This window comes from Elaeis guineensis, chromosome 1 (assembly GCF_000442705.2).
Source record: "Elaeis guineensis isolate ETL-2024a chromosome 1, EG11, whole genome shotgun sequence".
In the NCBI taxonomy this organism is placed as follows: domain Eukaryota; kingdom Viridiplantae; phylum Streptophyta; class Magnoliopsida; order Arecales; family Arecaceae; genus Elaeis; species Elaeis guineensis.
In genome coordinates, this window is record NC_025993.2 from 108,112,515 (window position 1) to 108,128,444 (window position 15,930).

Sequence of the window (15,930 nt, forward strand, 5' to 3'; positions counted from 1 at the left end):
CATAGGTGAAATTTTAAGCTCTATTCTAGCAGCTACTATTACCATCATGGTCATGTCCACCACCTCCATCACACCACCATAAACTCTATCACCCTCTTTGCCACTTGCCATCCTACTGCAATATTAGTGGTGCCTCCACTGCCGCTCATCATTACCACTGCATTTTCATATCATTTTTTGTTTTCTATATTTTTTTAGAATCTATTCATTTTTCATAAGAATTTGATTTATTCATTCATCCAAGACACATTTTTGATACTCTATCCAAATTTCAGCTTAAATCCCAACTCGTGTATTTGGTTGTCTATAGGAAAAAAAAAATTGGTGAAGATTTTTTTTCTTCTCATATAGTTGTTAAGAGATGTTGGATTGATACGAGGCATGCTTAAATATTCAGCTTAATCCATTTGATCCAATTCTATTGCAACGTATTTCTTGAATCAAGCCTTCAGCCCAGAGAATTTTATGTTTTTGACATTGGACCAATGCAAAGAGAAAGTCTTTATGCACTGTGGTGCAATAAAAAAGACATGAAATATATAGCCACACTTTCTAATATGTATTTAATAGTATATTTTATTTTTTTATTTAAAATTTTGAATAATAAAAATATCTCTCCTATTATAAAAAATTATGATATCCTATGATCATTTATTATATTTTATAGTTAAATTATGACTTCCTACACATAGAAAGTCATAATTTTTTTTAGAAGTTATAAAAAAAGAAAGATATTTTCGTTATTAAAAATTTATAAAATTTTTAAATGTTAAAAATATCCCTTCTTTCTTTATGACGGCCTGTAGTTAAATTATAAATAAGAAGTCATAATATGGTCACGGGATGTCATAATATGACCATAGGATGTCATAAATTTTTTAAAAAAAGAGAGATATTTTTGTCATTCAAAATTTTATATAAAAAAATAAAACTATAGATATTAAATATATATTGAAAAATAATGGCTTGGTCCAATCAGATAGGTAGTGTACAAAAAATTACTTTCAGTGCAAATATTGTGTAGCCCATCCTACAAAGTTTGTTATCATCAGCAAACTCGATCTATGTAACGTCTATTATATCTCCGTCATGGCCACCATTCATAAGTCAACATCCATATTTTCCAAAATCGAAGGTCTAGATTAGCCATAATTTTTCCTATCTAATTTCTTTCCCCAACAAATCACCTTCCATAAATAGTGCATCAAGAGTCGCACACGGCATGTGAAATTCACGCATTCGGCTAAGCTCACGCGGACGACGAACTCCATCAAATCTCGACAATCAAATCCCGACCGTCCAATTGATCATCCCCGCAGCAGCACCTCCGGACGCGGTTTGGCCGTTTAGATTCTTATCCAGCATCCACCGGGACCCTGTATATTTTATTAATATCTTAAATATACTTCTTCTCCGTACGACAGCATATCTCAAATTTTATGCGATCTCAGATCCGATTGCGTCCACGTGGTCTTTCCATCTGATGAACGGCAGCTCTTGTTTTTGCATGGAAAAGTTTAGGAGCAGGCTTATCTGGAAGCGTTCCGTTTGATAAGATATTTATTTTTTACCTTAAAATCGGCGGATATATCCGAAACCGCGAAGAGATCCGGACCGATCCTCTCGACCGGCCTGTTAACGTCCGCCTCATAACGTACTCCAGCATCCTTCTTCTTCCCCGCCGCTCTCTCTCTCTCTCTCTGTGTGTGATGGCAGCTGATGTCTCCATCTCTTCCGTGTTCTTCTCTCTTTTCTCGACTCGGAGGTTGAATTTAAGCTCTCTTTCTGAGATTTTTTTTTTCCCCCTCCATCTGAATCTGGGAAATATGAATTAAAGTGGAAAGATTTCTTTTGGGAAATATAAGTTAATGCGGAAAGATTTCTTGAGGAAATACCAGTGAAAGTGGAAAGGTTTCTTTTTTTTAATTTCCTTTTCAGAGTCTTCTCGTGTTTGTTTTTTGCATTTTGTTTCGGTGTTTGATTTATTGATGGTAATGCTAAAAATGTCCAGGAATCAGATGGAGGACGGCCTTGGGTGATTTATGGAACTGAGGTTGGTTTTTATGAGTGCAGAATAAGTCGAAGGTCACTGGATTCTTTTGTTGCTATTGGTCTGAATCGAATTTTTGGTTGGACTCTTGTTTGGAGAATGGCTTCTATGACTCGTATTGATGGAGTGAGGTCGGCGGCTTTTATATGTGCTTTTCTTTTTCTTCTGGTGGAATTGGCATATGGGAGTTTGGTCTTGTTTGGCAGGAACATGTCCAAATCTTTTGATGACATCGAGGCTGACTTCGGTATAAGTTCAAGTTTTTTTTTCCCCCAATTATACTGAGAATATGGATGATGAATCAAAAAATTTGTGAGGTTACCAATGTTTAGATTCTGCATTGTTGATATTCTTATTTGTTTGTTTGGGCTCTGAAGATTTGTAAGGAATCCTTGCCGAACACCTTCTATGAATCAAAAATTGGTTTTCTTGTTTGGTTTTTTAATGTTTTTAAGTATAGGGTAGTAGCAAACAACACTGAAGTGTACGTTGTTTTCTTGGCTTGCTCCTCTCTCTCTCTCCCTTTTGTTATCTCGTCGATTGCGAGTGTTTTGCAGGAATGTAGCACAAAGATGCGGTTCGATTAGGTGGAATTTTAGCATGGACAAATTTGTTTCCTTGGTCTAATGTTAAGTTCGTCCCGTCTAGGGCACTATAAACAAATTGATAAAGTGAAGGCGAAGCACTGGAAGTGCTGAAATCTTTTTTATAAATCACATTTTGTTTCATTGATTCATATTATGATGTTGTGTTTTATTCTCCTTTTAATTTTTATACACATGATGGGGATGCTTGAGGAATTGCTTAAATAGATTGATAAAGACAGCAATGTAAAGTAGCTCTACTTCCTAATCTCTTTGAAAAGCAAATTCCCAAATATAGCAAGAAGTTGTCGCTAAACATGGCAACAATTCTCGTTATAAGTTAGCATGTAGGTACTATGGGATCGATGAGGATGAAACGAGTTGAATATGATATGTAATGATGCTTTATGACTTTAGACTTAATAAGTGTCCTTGCACCTATGATCATGTGTTTTGATGTGCATTAACTGATCCATAAAGGATATCAGAGAAGCAACTCAAATTTAAGCAGTAAACATGTTGTAAGGTTCCTTAAATGTCTTGTTTTGATGCATGGAGAGATTAGGATTGCTGGAACTGAGAGGAGCTGAGAAGAAAAAGTGGGACGGGACTGGTATCCAGTACCAATGTTCGATTTTTGTTGCTTTCATCGGACTCAAATTTTTATTTATGGGATGAAAATTACTTTATTATTTGTACCCTCTTCAGTAAATCTATTTTGAGTCCAATTTACTTATGCTGACCTGTTCACTAGCATGAAAGATGAGTAGACCTGACTGGCATAGGCAATTCATTCAGATGGAAAGCTTTTACAATCTACACTGGGTAATAAATTGGAATGTCCTTGATGTTGAAATCAATTTCTTCCTTGATTTGTTTCTTTGTTTTGGATTTGCAATGCTAGATACATATTTTGCTTAGTATGTTGTTGGAAACTGCAGCTTCCTGTCCCCTTCTCTAATGCTTCAACAATATTTTTTCTTACATTGTTCGTCTCAATAGTGACTGATTTTTATTATTTCTTTTTTCTTACACAATTGTTTTCCTTATTCCAAAAAGAAATGCAATGCGAACAATGATAGTATACATCGCTGGAATAAATAATAAGGTTCTGACGATATATTCATTTTGTTTTCTCCAGCTCCAGTTGTAAGAGGATCTGGTGAAAGTGGTGGCATATACCTAGCTGAGCCCCTTGATGCATGTACTCAATTGAATAATAAAGTAATCAATGATTCAAGTTCGTCATTTGCACTAATCATAAGAGGAGGATGTCATTTTGATGAAAAAGTTAGAAATGCACAGAATGCTGGATTTAAAGCTGCTGTTATATACAATAATGAAGATTATGGTCCAGTATCTGCAAGTAATGTTTTCACATTTATAAACTTAGATTTCAATTTGTGTAGCCTAAAATTAAAAATTCTCTCTGTTATTTCTTACTATTATATATGCTGAACTCTTTTACATGCAAATTTGAAAAGTCTAGCAGCATAGAAGAATTTTTAGTGTGTGTATCATCAGTTATCAGTTTAGACATGAATAGTTGTGTCATTACATTATATAAAATATAATTGATTTGCTATTTCTTCTGAAGTTGATATCAGCTCCTCTTCACAACTTTAGATGTTAGATTTGACAGCCAGTTTGTCCAACTATGTTTATGGAATTCTATGTTTGGTAAACCATTTTGTGTTTGTATATTATTGCTAGTCATTGTTACATCAATATATGGACTATGGAGTATCCTCATTGGCATTACTCGGTACATAGGAGGGTAGGTGTCTGGTTGATAGTTGTTTGTAAAACATTCTCAAACTTTAATGGATCATACCTTGGTATGTAAGGCTGGACACACATATACAGAATAAAGCTTATCATTAAAATTTCATTCTTCATTAGGACTACCATAATGAAATGGACCCATTAGCATGAGCTCAAAGTAGGTTTTAGAGCAGATTCAGATGCCAGATTGAGGAAGTGACACTTCAAAAATTCAGGAAGATGTAGTGCATGTGGAGCATCTGTATAAATTATTCTAGATGCAAATGTTAAATTACAGATTATTAGGTAGTTGCATTTTAGATGATGTACGATTCTATTTATCAGAGAATTGTGGAACTTAGCTCTTGTTCACCCAAAAAAAAAGTGTAAATATTAATATTTTTTGGCCTATGATATAGCAAACATGGGCAGGAAGTTGCTTGGTAACAATGATGTGGTTGTTAGACATGACATATCCTCAGGATTCAGATGCCACTCCAGCATAAATATTTTATCTTATTTTTGGGAGGGACTGGCTTCTATTAAATATATATACAAATGAAGAGCGGCTGATTAGGTCTCCCCTCCTTCCTTATGATCTGAAATATTTCTTCTTGTTATAAGGAGTCCATCTAGCTATCCCGGCAAATAATAAGGATGACAATTTCATCTGTTATTTTCCTTCTCTTGCCTGTTGAGCAAGGAGTTTGTTTGCTTCTTTTTCTCTGTCCAATATTTCTTTAGCTTACTTTCCTTTATCCCAAGTCAAGTTTTGAGCAAGTGGGGTGGCAAACAAGGGGTGTGGGATCAAATACAATGGAGAGGAGCAAAACAATAATATGTGTGAATTAATTGTGGACAGAGACAAGATGCTTCTGATAAGAAAGTTCTTTTTTTGATTATATAGTTATTTTTTGAGGCTAGATGTAGATTATGGTAAGTTTATGGACATAGCACATGCTTTAAGCTCGTGTGCAAACAATAAAAATTGGAAAATTTTGGAGGGTAATTGGGTTGGAGTTCTAGAACTTCTGGCAGAAATAATTTGTACTATTTGACCAAATAACATGGGGGTGACAGAATTATGACATGATACTTGCCAATGGAAGGATATCAATCTACAATAAGTGCAAGGAGCATATGCCCATTTACGAAGCTCAGGTTTTGAAGCAAGTAAGAAGCTAATTCTTGCTTGGGCAAAAGGAAATCAATTTGGATTTATAGCGAGATGGTCATGAATGGAGGTTATATAAAGATAAACAGCAAGCTTCTAAGATCTATAGGGGTTTGACATGTCACTTTTATATATTCATGTGATTTTAATATTATATGCTTACTGATACCATTATTCTAACCCACATAGACTCCTATATAGTACATAAAAAACAAAAAAAAAATCAGAAAGCAACAACTCTCAAGTCGGAATTTCTTAGTCGATGATTATTCACGCTTTCACAGTTCATTATGCAATTTTCTTTGAGTTTCCCTTTGTGAAGGCAATCAATTAGACCTCCATAGTTGCACTTGTCATAGATCTGTGTTATTTCATATTAAATATCCTATGGTCAGTATCTGACTACGAAAATATGGCAGTAAGAGGAATCCCGGATGGCATCACTATACCGGCTGTCTTTATATCTAAAGCATCTGGTGAGGCACTTAGAGAATATGCAGGTGACACAGACATGGAGTTATGGATCTTACCAAGAATTAAGATCTCAGAATGGTCTATTTTGGCCTTCTGTTGCATATCTTTTCTTGTCATGTCTGCTGGTGTGCTTGCTCCATGTTTTTTTGTGCGTAGACAGTATGGTGGACATGAAGGGCCTAGAGCTTCTCAAATCTATGGGATGAGCAGTCGACTGGTGGAAGCAATTCCAAGTCTCATATTCACGTCAGCATCAGAAGACAATTGCACATCACAAACATGTGCTATTTGCCTAGAGGACTACAAAGTGGGGGAGAAGCTTCGTGTGCTGCCATGTCATCACAGTAAGCCACTTCATATCATAATCACCATCACCTTTACTATATCTTATTCTCTAGTAGATGAAGAACCTGCTTTGCTCACATTATTTTGGAGAGTTCAATAATGTGTTTGTTTGTTTGTTTTATTATTATTATTATTATAAAAAGCATATCCAGCTATCATAATATCATGACATATTTCCTTCTGTCTTAAGTTTTTATTACTTGCTAGTTTTGCATCCATGCTAAATGAGACGATGCAAAATTCTTCATACTAAGCTGTATATCTTTGGTGCCCTTTGACATTTTTTTTTTTGGTCATCATGAAACTTCAGAACTAACGTTATAAGATTTAAGTCAGAGATCTTAGTGGTTTCGAAAGATGTGTTCTTGTACAATTTGTGTACTCTGCCAACTTGCACACTTAGTTGGAGGTTCATTTGAAGATTGTAAATGATGGGGGTCATTCTCTCAGATAAACAAAAAGAGCTCAAAGAAATGAAAATTTAGAAGTGATCCATACTGAATTGGAAAAGTATATGAGTTTCACCAGGAGAATATATTTGGTAGGCGAGGGAGGAGGAAGGATGCATTTGTTGCCAAGAACATGTATAAACGAGCAGCCATAAGTGATAACACTAGCTGTGGTGAGATTGAAGAGCCAAGTTGTGCACAGGGCAAGAATCTTCCCCATCTGGAACCTTTTGTGCTTGTTGCATGTTGTTGATATTCAAGAAGATGTGTTACAGTTTTGAAAATAATTTAATTTTTATAATGTGATGTATATAAGGTTAAAGTGCTAAATTGAAACTATGGACCATGCCTTCTGAAGATACATATCTAAAGGTTGGTACTTGGTAGAGCTAAAACGAAGTACATATTATAGTTTCAATGAGACTGAAAATGAAGCATCAAACAAAATAACAAAATGGATGACTAAGACATAAACTGATGGACTGCTATTATGATATTTGGATCAGTTATGCAGAAGAATGGATGATTGACAGGGACATACATAATGTAGTTAGAGTGAACGAAGTCAAGGGTTGCTTCCAAGGTGTCATACAGCAATTTATATTTAGGACTTCTATTAAGGTTTCGGTAACATTCACAATTTTATTTTGTTTCAAAATTTTAAGCATTAAGACAAAAGATGACAGTTGGGATGATTATGCTGAGATGGATGTTTACTTAAATGTAGGACATGGTGGTGAGTGAGAACTGAAAAGATAAAATGAAACATAAGTTGCACTAATCATGGATGAACTCATGAAAAAAAAAAGCATTGAAATATCACAAGCATGTGTGATGGTGATCTTATGTGCTTCTGATGAGGAAAGGGGATTAGATCTGTATTAAATGGTTTTAGGAAAAGGATGGGGAGATCTGAGATTTCTCTTTCATGAAAATTGTGATTTTGGATTCGTAAAAGTTGGTGGTGATGAAGGATGTAGCCCATAACTGGAAGCAAATGCGAGAAAGTATTTCATCAATGTTTACATGACAGTGGGGAAAAAGCTTATTGGTTGTAGACTTCATGGTTTGCAGATGAGTGCAAGATCAAATCACAACCTAATGCACTTGTACTTAATTTCATGGACAATGTACTCTGATATAATTTTGGATGTTTGATGACATTTTGCTTTTCAAGATTTCTAAGATACCCTTCTCAACTGAAAATATGCACCTTGATAGATTTTTTTTATTTGTTTTCATTTTTCTTTTTTCTCATCTGAGCATCTATGATTTTATCTAATTCATGTTGCACTCGCTTATATTCTTCATCTTATTATTTTGCAGAGTTTCATGCTGTTTGTGTTGATTCTTGGCTCACCACATGGAGAACTTTTTGCCCTGTGTGCAAGCAAGATGTTAACTCAAGCACAATCTACATTCCAGCCTCTGAGTCTACTCCACTACTTTCTTCTCTCTCTTCATTTGCCTCTTCCTCTGCTGGATCTTTAGCAGCGTTTCCCCCTAACTGTGCAATTTGACATGGTACATTCTTGTTGATTAGTTTGAGCTATAGGTACTGATGTTGGGATAGGTGAATGACGCCCAAAACTCATTTTTGGTTAGCTATCTATCTGTGGTGGAGCTCAGGCCCAGAGAGCAACTCTGTCACGAACGATTTGGCATTTAACTCAGTGAATACCTAACAAGTTCTTGCATATAATATGTCAATGACTATATTTCTTGCCATTGCCACTTGACCATTGGTTTTGTTTCAGACACCGATTCATTTGGCAGAATTCCAAATCTTTTCGATCAAGGGATTTTCGAACACTTTGTTGCTGTTGCCTCTTAATCATTCTTTTCAAACTATATTCATGTTTCTTTTTCTCATTCAAAAGTATTATGATTTCTTTTTCAAGCATCGATTTCCAATGCCTATATATTTTTTCCAGCAATCCGTTTATTCCCACTACCTGAACTAAAAGCCAAAGGTAATGCATACAGAATCTATAGGAACTTTAGTTGTAAACTGCTGGGCAGCCGTTTGTGGTAGTGGTCAAGAACTTGGGGACAAAAGTTGGCTGGCATCAAGTTTTTGGATGCTTCTGCTTGTCCTCACCAGCCCAGTTGTTCCCCCTCTCTCTCCTTCATTGATTGATTTACGCATCTCAATTAGATCTGGATTTCCTCAGCGTTCACAACGGCGAAGAATCTACAAACATAAAAAAAAAATACTTGTAACTATTCTGGCTGCCAGATGGTGGGTGTCTAAGAATGATAAGGTTGTAGGTTGACTCACGTGTACAAACCCAGTAATTTAGATATAGTCCTTGGGCTACTCCAACTAATACTTTGTCTGTATTCATGGTTTAGGATATAATTCGATGTCGCCCCACCAATCACAGCCAGTCATTCCTATGGATCCCACTCATCAAGTGCTCGTCTCGGTCGCCCAACCAATCACAGTCAGTCATTCCTATGGATCCTAATCATCAAGTGCTCATCTCGATCAGATAAGCGTCTATGATATACGGCATGCACAGCCACATAGTGCATACAGTGTAGGGAATAATTTCTCGTAGTTTAGGCTGTTAAAACCTTAAAAGTTTATAGGTTGCGCAAAGGTCACATCCAGCCGGATCAGGCTGTTTACAGGCTGAAATTACTCTATTAATTTTGGGCAAAAACATATACAAAAGTTTGGAATTTAACAGTTCAAGGTGTAAATGTTAGTATTGTGTGGGCTGGCTCAAATGCAGTGTGGATGGAGCCATGGGTTGCAAAAGCTTTCAGGCTAAATTATTCACCTAACAAAGCTGGTATTAGCATGAATACTATTTACAAGCTTTCTGCTTGTAAACACAGGTGTTTCTCATGTTAGTGATTGCATTAGTGTTATTATTGTAGGAGGGGCAGATACAAAGCTCCAGCTTGTTTTATTGGATGAAGAAAAGGATTAAATCTGGGTCCTATAGGTCGGTAGGGGGTCTTCCATGACCTGGTCTTTCTCGTCGGCATCCAATAAGGTTCCAAGCTCTTGTAACTCGAGGAGTTTTGAAATAAATTAAGACACAGAGATGGCCAGATATAGAATGGCTTTGAATCCAAGTGTCACGGCCGTCCCTTAACATCATTGGTGGATTTCCATTATCTAAATGTCAGAAGGGATATGTAACCAAACCCAGGCCAGATGATGCAGATGCTTCCCTTCAAATTCCCACCCCTCAGCCATGAAACATTTTGTCCTTGATGTTTTTGTTTTATATATCGTTGTACCATGCATGAGAGGATGAGAGAGAAAGAGAGAGAGAGAGAGAGCGAGAGAGGACCAACATAAACCTCAAGGTTCAAGGAGCCAAGAACAAGAACGGTGGTGATCAGAGAGATGGAATGTAGGTGGAGAGATGACATGGTATTGGGTCGGCTCAGCCAGTCTCAACTCAAGGAGGATATTGCATCTTTAGTTCTTTGAGAGGCTGAGCCGAACCAATATCACTTCTTCGCTTAGCCATCATGGCCTTTTGTGGATCAGTTCTCCAAATTCTCCTTGCTGCATCCTCTCAGTATTTGAAATTTTCAGTGTTTTTCTTCATGGTAAAACCATTGCCTCAAGACCTGGTTTGTACTCTTTCTCTGTGTCACATGGTAAGTTCTGTTAGAAAGCTTTTTGTTTCTTTGAAAATTAGGATCTTTAATTGATTTTACTATGTATGTTTTTTTTGATCCTTTTATACAATGCATGATGATATTACCTAAAAAATCTTCATAAATATTGACTTTTAAGGGGAACTTCTAATGGGATTTTTGATTGACTATTTTTGACTGACTTTAATTGATTTCTTTTTCTTTTGATGAAATGGGAGGTTTAACCACCTAGTTATTATCATATGGAGATTAAAAACTTTCCCACTGTCTTCTTCAGGAATAGAGGTTTACTCTTGGCATGGTTTTCTCTCTTTTTGTTCCTTTATTTTGTGTTATTTAGTTTGAGGTTGGTCCATGATGATAAATTTTTTATTATTTTTTCTTAAAATAAGATGAGCCTATAGGCAATTCCTCCAAGTCAACTACTCTTGGAGTGGGTCACAAAAGTTCCCTTGGATGGATCGAGGAAAGGTATGTGCAGCCTTTATTTGTGTCTCTTTAGTTCTTCCAGTTGTATGCCTTTCTCTTTTCTGAGAAAAAACAATGGAAGTGCAGCTTATGAGAATCATGATAGGTTCAACCCCAACACCTCTCCCTAGCATGGAATTTTTCAGAAACTAAAGAGAGTTGCCTTTGGCTATGGAGAAAAAAGGCTTGAGCTATGGTGGAGATGAGATGAGCTTGCCTTGCCTTGAAGTCCAAATTCTGCATATACTACTTTATCTCAGTCTTCAGTGACAGCCTTAAGCACAGACAGGCAGATAAACTTGCAGAGAGAACTGCCAAAGGATCTGAAGAGTTGACAAGGACTTGATCAAAGCCAGCCTGATTTAGAAAATGATGTAACCAATAACAAGCATTAACCAAGTCTAAAAAATGGTCAACAATTCGAAATTTAGTTGAAGTGGCTTATCAGAGCTGAAATCTTTAAGAATCCAAGTCAATGACAATCTCTAAGATTTAGAGAATGTCAAGACCAAGCCACTTCCAACCTTTCTAAGAAACAAGAAGGAGGGCAAGGCCTGTCTTCCCCTCTGGTCCTCTTCCATTGCTTCCAATGGCTTGCTGGAATCAAAGATGCTTGTTCTCTTCTCAGAGCTATCTGTTTCTGTACTAGGTCGGTAATTCCTATTTTGAATTGCCTGTTTTGTAATTTGTTGCATTTTTTTTTCTAATTTTTGATCTCTTATTTTTTCTGTATTTTTTTTTCCTATGTATGCTTTACTTAGTTCGAGAATTACATTTTTCCTATGTATGATTTACTCATAGGAAGGTAATGCATTTCAGTTTTGATACTTGAACTAATCTCCAGGCTTCTGACGAATAAAATTATACATCTAAGCTGTAGTCATTTGAGAGAAATCTAGATTATAGTTTATAACACAAATCTTTGAAACTTCACAAAAATAATTCACATATCTGATCTCAAAGCACCCAACACTGCACCCTTTCTGATAGTATCACTATTCTCTGTGGAAAAGAAGAATCTGTATTATTTAATTATTCAAAAAATTATTTATTAATTGTTTGATTTATTTGTCAATTGCTGGTAATTAATTCAATTTGCCTTTATAATTTACAGATTAATGGAGCTATGTTGTTGCCAAAATCATGTTATTCTTTTTTCTAACCTTCACTGATCCTGCCTCCTGGATTTTTGTTTTATGGACAGGTATATGTAAAGTATTGGCTTTGTTGTTTTTTTAACTTTCTGTTTCCTGAAATCTTTTAAAAAAATGGATTATTGCCTTCTTTTTCCTATCCCGAATCTTTATTGTTAAACTCTGGTCAAATGGTTCCCACATACTGAGCTGATAAATATGCTCTCATTAGCTTGTGAACCCACATGCTGGTGCGAGGGTGTGCATTTGGTGCCTGAAAAGATCTATATGCATATTTTTAAATTTTTTTAATTCAGCCATCTTCTTTTAAATTATTTGTAGATAAAGATTGAAGTTCTATTTCATTGCTATAATCTATAGCCTATCTTACTCATGACTTGTTTGGTTCGTGGAAAGTGGAGGAAGGAAACTGTAGTCAATGGAAAGTAGAAAATAATCTCCCTGATTGGAGTTTTTAAAAAAGAGAGTTTGGAAAAAGATATTCTCAAGTAAATATAATTTTCGTATTTCATAGAAAAAAAATCTATGACTTACATGAATTTTTTTTATAGAATGGGAATTGGAGATTTTTTTTTTCAAAAATATCTTTTTAAGCTAGCAAAAAATCTATAGCTCAAATGAACATTCTCTTCATCGCACCTCAAATCTTTCTCTATCACAATCTATGGCTAAAAATATTTTTAATCATCATAATTTTTTATTTACAACCAAATACAAGTATAGAATAGGAAAAGATTTTTTTATTTTTAATGATGGAGAGAGGGCTTTGAATTGTATCTTTAGCGTGAAAAAATGCTCAATATTCTTTCATGACATTGACTATTGGATCAAGCCATGCATAGATTTTAAAGCACTCTAAAATACTTTATCAAGAATGGCAATTTTAGCCAATCTCTCAAGTATCCGATTTGATCCGGAAGGAATGGGTTTTAACTAATCCGATTAGAATTCGAGGTGAATATGGGTTTCAGAAAAAAAAATATCCAAAGCGAATTTGAGTTGGATACGAATAATGAGAGCTCTGCTCCAGATTTAACCCGATATAATTTTAATCTATATATTTATTTCAAAATTATAATTATTTTATAATATTTATATATATCCAACTCGATTTGATCTAATCCTTCTGGTCTATTGGATCCATTTTGATTCGGATTTCAATTTGATCCGACCCAATTCCAAATAGATATTCGGATTTCTATTGGATCCCTAAACTTCATTCATCCGCCCATGCAGATCTTGAAGCGGCAATTTTACAATCCAAACGGTGGATTGGCGCGAAGGAAAGGTGAATCATACTTTGCGCGAAAGGCACGACACCCGTCCCGGCGGTCGAGTCCACCTCCTGTGCAAGAAAAAGCCATCGTCAGCGAAGGGTCAATCCCCATTACTAGTCTTTTAATTAAAGAAGGATTCCATTAGCTGTCGCCCTCTTCCTTTCTGCTCCTAAGCGAATAGGAGGCCAAGCCTAGAGCCGAAACCCTCTCGCTCGATCGCCGGAAATCTTCCGGTCGCCGTCCGATGGATGCTCTCGCGTCGCAGGGGAAGCAGGCGGGCAGCCTCTGGCTCGCCGGATTCAGAGAAGCGTGCTCTCTTCATCGTGTCCTCATCTTCTGCTTTAGGTTCTTGATTTCTTCCAGTTTTTCTCCAAATATTCTTTATATACATTCGATTTCTACGCCTCTGATGCTTAATTTCGATTAAATTCCTGTTTCTTCGATCTTCTTGGTTCAGGTCGAAGATGCTGTCGATCAGAACAGGCCAGTGCTTCCTCTTGAACGGATTCATTTTCTTGGGAAGGTACCAGATTGTGGTTTTTGAATCTTTTCCAACGTTTTATTCTCTTCGAAAATTTGTTTACTTCTTTTGATTGATATGTGATCCTAAAGCGATGGTGTGGAAAGTTTAGATGGACGGTTGGCTGGGAATTAAGGAGTCATTTGGAATTGTTTGTGAAATAAAAAGAAATCATATCTGTTTTTGGCTGCTGTTTTCTTTTTTGGCTTATGGTTCTGGAATAGTCTGCGAGAGCTGATGATGTTATATAAGAGTTTCTTGTTTGAGATATTGGCTGAATTATTACACTTCTTTTTCATCCTTCCTCTTTCCTCTGGTTTCACCTAGAGTTTGTTTCCAAGCGAGGATTTTGACTAGTTTAGCGAGCTCATATAATACATACCCATTTCTGGAGACAAGCTGTGCGAGGAAGTTTTGATGATGTCTTAAACAGTTAGTATTTTTGATATGTCGGGTTGTTGTTGTGGCAAGTAAGGCAAATGGGTGAAAGAGGGAAGGTAGAACAATCTTTTGTTGTAGCTATCTTACTAACGCTGTTTTCATTTTCTTAAGAGGCAGGATCATGGTGTCTGGTCGATTATGATTATGATTATGATTATGATGATGTCTGTCCAATTTTATTGAAAGTATGATATTGTGCACGGATCTATGCTGATTCTATGAATATGGTGATTAAAGTTGCATTTGGTAAAGTATGTAACATGTTGGAAAGGTGGATATGAAAAATAGTTTATGATTTAAGGTCTGATTTTCTTGTTTGTACATTCATGCATGTTATTCTCTTTCCTTTTTTTTGTTCAAGATTATGGATTCCAGATAAACATCCATGCCAGCTATGATGCTTTTGGGGATTTGAAGGTTTCACTCGTGATACTGACTAAAGATGACTTGTTTGGCTGGGGATTTGTTAAATTGCTGGAACAGTAGTATATGGGTTTTCTAAGGGTCAGTAGGATTTGTTATGATGTTTATATTATTGTGATTGTGTTTTTCATATATTGGGGTCTAAATTTGTGCTTTCATATGTTGGGGTCTATATTTGTTAGGTTGTTTATATCATTTTGATTGTATATTCATTTATTGTGTTGTAGATTTGTGTTAGGGTTTCATTGCTTTCTTCTTCATGCAAGTTCTATGTCTGGAAAGTGGTGAGCCTACAAAGATCAAGAAATTTGTTAACTTTTTGTTAAATCATGCCAACTTGAAGTTTTTAGTACCGCCCCCCATGCCCCCCCCACCACACACACACTCACAAAAAAAAAAAAAAGAAACACACACACACACACACAAGTTCTCTTGCGATTGAGGATTCAATCTAGTATCCTAGTTGTTAAAGTGAGAGACGTAGAAGAAGAGGTACATAGAAATTAGATTGACCATAACCTCAACAAATTACATCAATCCAGCAAATTTTTCTAAATAAAACATGAAACTTAATATACTTGATAGCATCATAAAGCATTCTATTATAGTGATACATACAAGTTTGTCCTCCTTTTGATTGCCTACTTGATAGCTTCATAAAGCATTTTGATATAGTGATATATACAAGTTTATCATCCTTTTGATGTCTTCTAAATCTTTCCAACTAGCCCATGATGTGGTCATGCACTCACAGGCATGTTGTGGTCATATATTTACATATTACATTATGCATTTTCAACAGAAAAATTGTTATATATACTATCTTGCTCCAATATTAAAACTTAAAAGTATGATATATTCAATCTATGTCATCTGAGGCTTTACTTTATATGCTTGTTTACTTTGGGACATTCATAGATCGCCTCTTTTGTTGTATTGGCAAAAAATTTGACATTATGTCTCCAGTGTTCTCAGCCTGCTTGGGACCAGTATTTTTTTGTCATTATCAATATAATTTGTTCAGATTTTTCTGTAATTTTTGTCTAAAATTTTGCATTATTTCCCTTTTATGTCCTAATATTTTGTTATGGCCTCCAATTTACATAATTCTGCAAGCATCTTAAAAATGGTTATCTTTTTATATTTATTAAAAAAAACTAATGGACATGAAAATTTACTG

The 15,930-nt window shown here is 35.7% G+C and overlaps 2 protein-coding genes across 9 annotated transcripts in view; both read left to right on the top strand.

The window, feature by feature from the left end:
* The first annotated feature begins 1,602 nt into the window (after positions 1–1,602).
* LOC105038401 (receptor homology region, transmembrane domain- and RING domain-containing protein 1) lies at positions 1,603–8,542 on the top strand. Of its 3 annotated transcripts, none has more exons than XM_010914205.4 (5): positions 1,603–1,765; positions 2,012–2,297; positions 3,776–4,000; positions 5,992–6,390; positions 8,167–8,542. In XM_010914205.4, exons 2-5 carry the CDS (start codon positions 2,150–2,152, stop codon positions 8,358–8,360), a joined length of 966 nt encoding a protein of 321 aa, XP_010912507.1. In that variant the 5' UTR covers positions 1,603–1,765; positions 2,012–2,149; the 3' UTR covers positions 8,361–8,542. The 3 variants fall into 3 exon arrangements, with proteins under 3 accessions (XP_010912507.1, XP_073115237.1, XP_010912506.1); XM_073259136.1 differs by having other exon boundaries at positions 1,609–1,765; positions 2,074–2,297; XM_010914204.4 differs by having other exon boundaries at positions 1,619–1,911.
* A 245-nt stretch (positions 8,543–8,787) lies between these two features.
* LOC109504739 (protein EI24 homolog) overlaps positions 8,788–15,930 on the top strand; it is a 34,498-nt gene continuing 27,355 nt past the window's right edge. For 5 of the 6 annotated variants that reach the window (XR_012142033.1, XR_012142024.1, XM_073259147.1 and 2 more), the window contains exons 1-5: positions 8,788–10,938; positions 11,023–11,584; positions 12,050–12,139; positions 13,326–13,711; positions 13,824–13,889. Coding sequence is in view for 4 of the 6 variants with exons in the window: in XM_073259147.1 (XP_073115248.1) it covers positions 13,611–13,711; positions 13,824–13,889 (167 nt within the window). In the remaining 2 variants the exon portion in view is untranslated. Of the gene's footprint in view, positions 10,939–10,992; positions 11,585–12,049; positions 12,140–13,325; positions 13,712–13,823; positions 13,890–15,930 lie in introns of those variants that run through there. The other variant, XM_019848348.2, reaches the window with a different exon arrangement.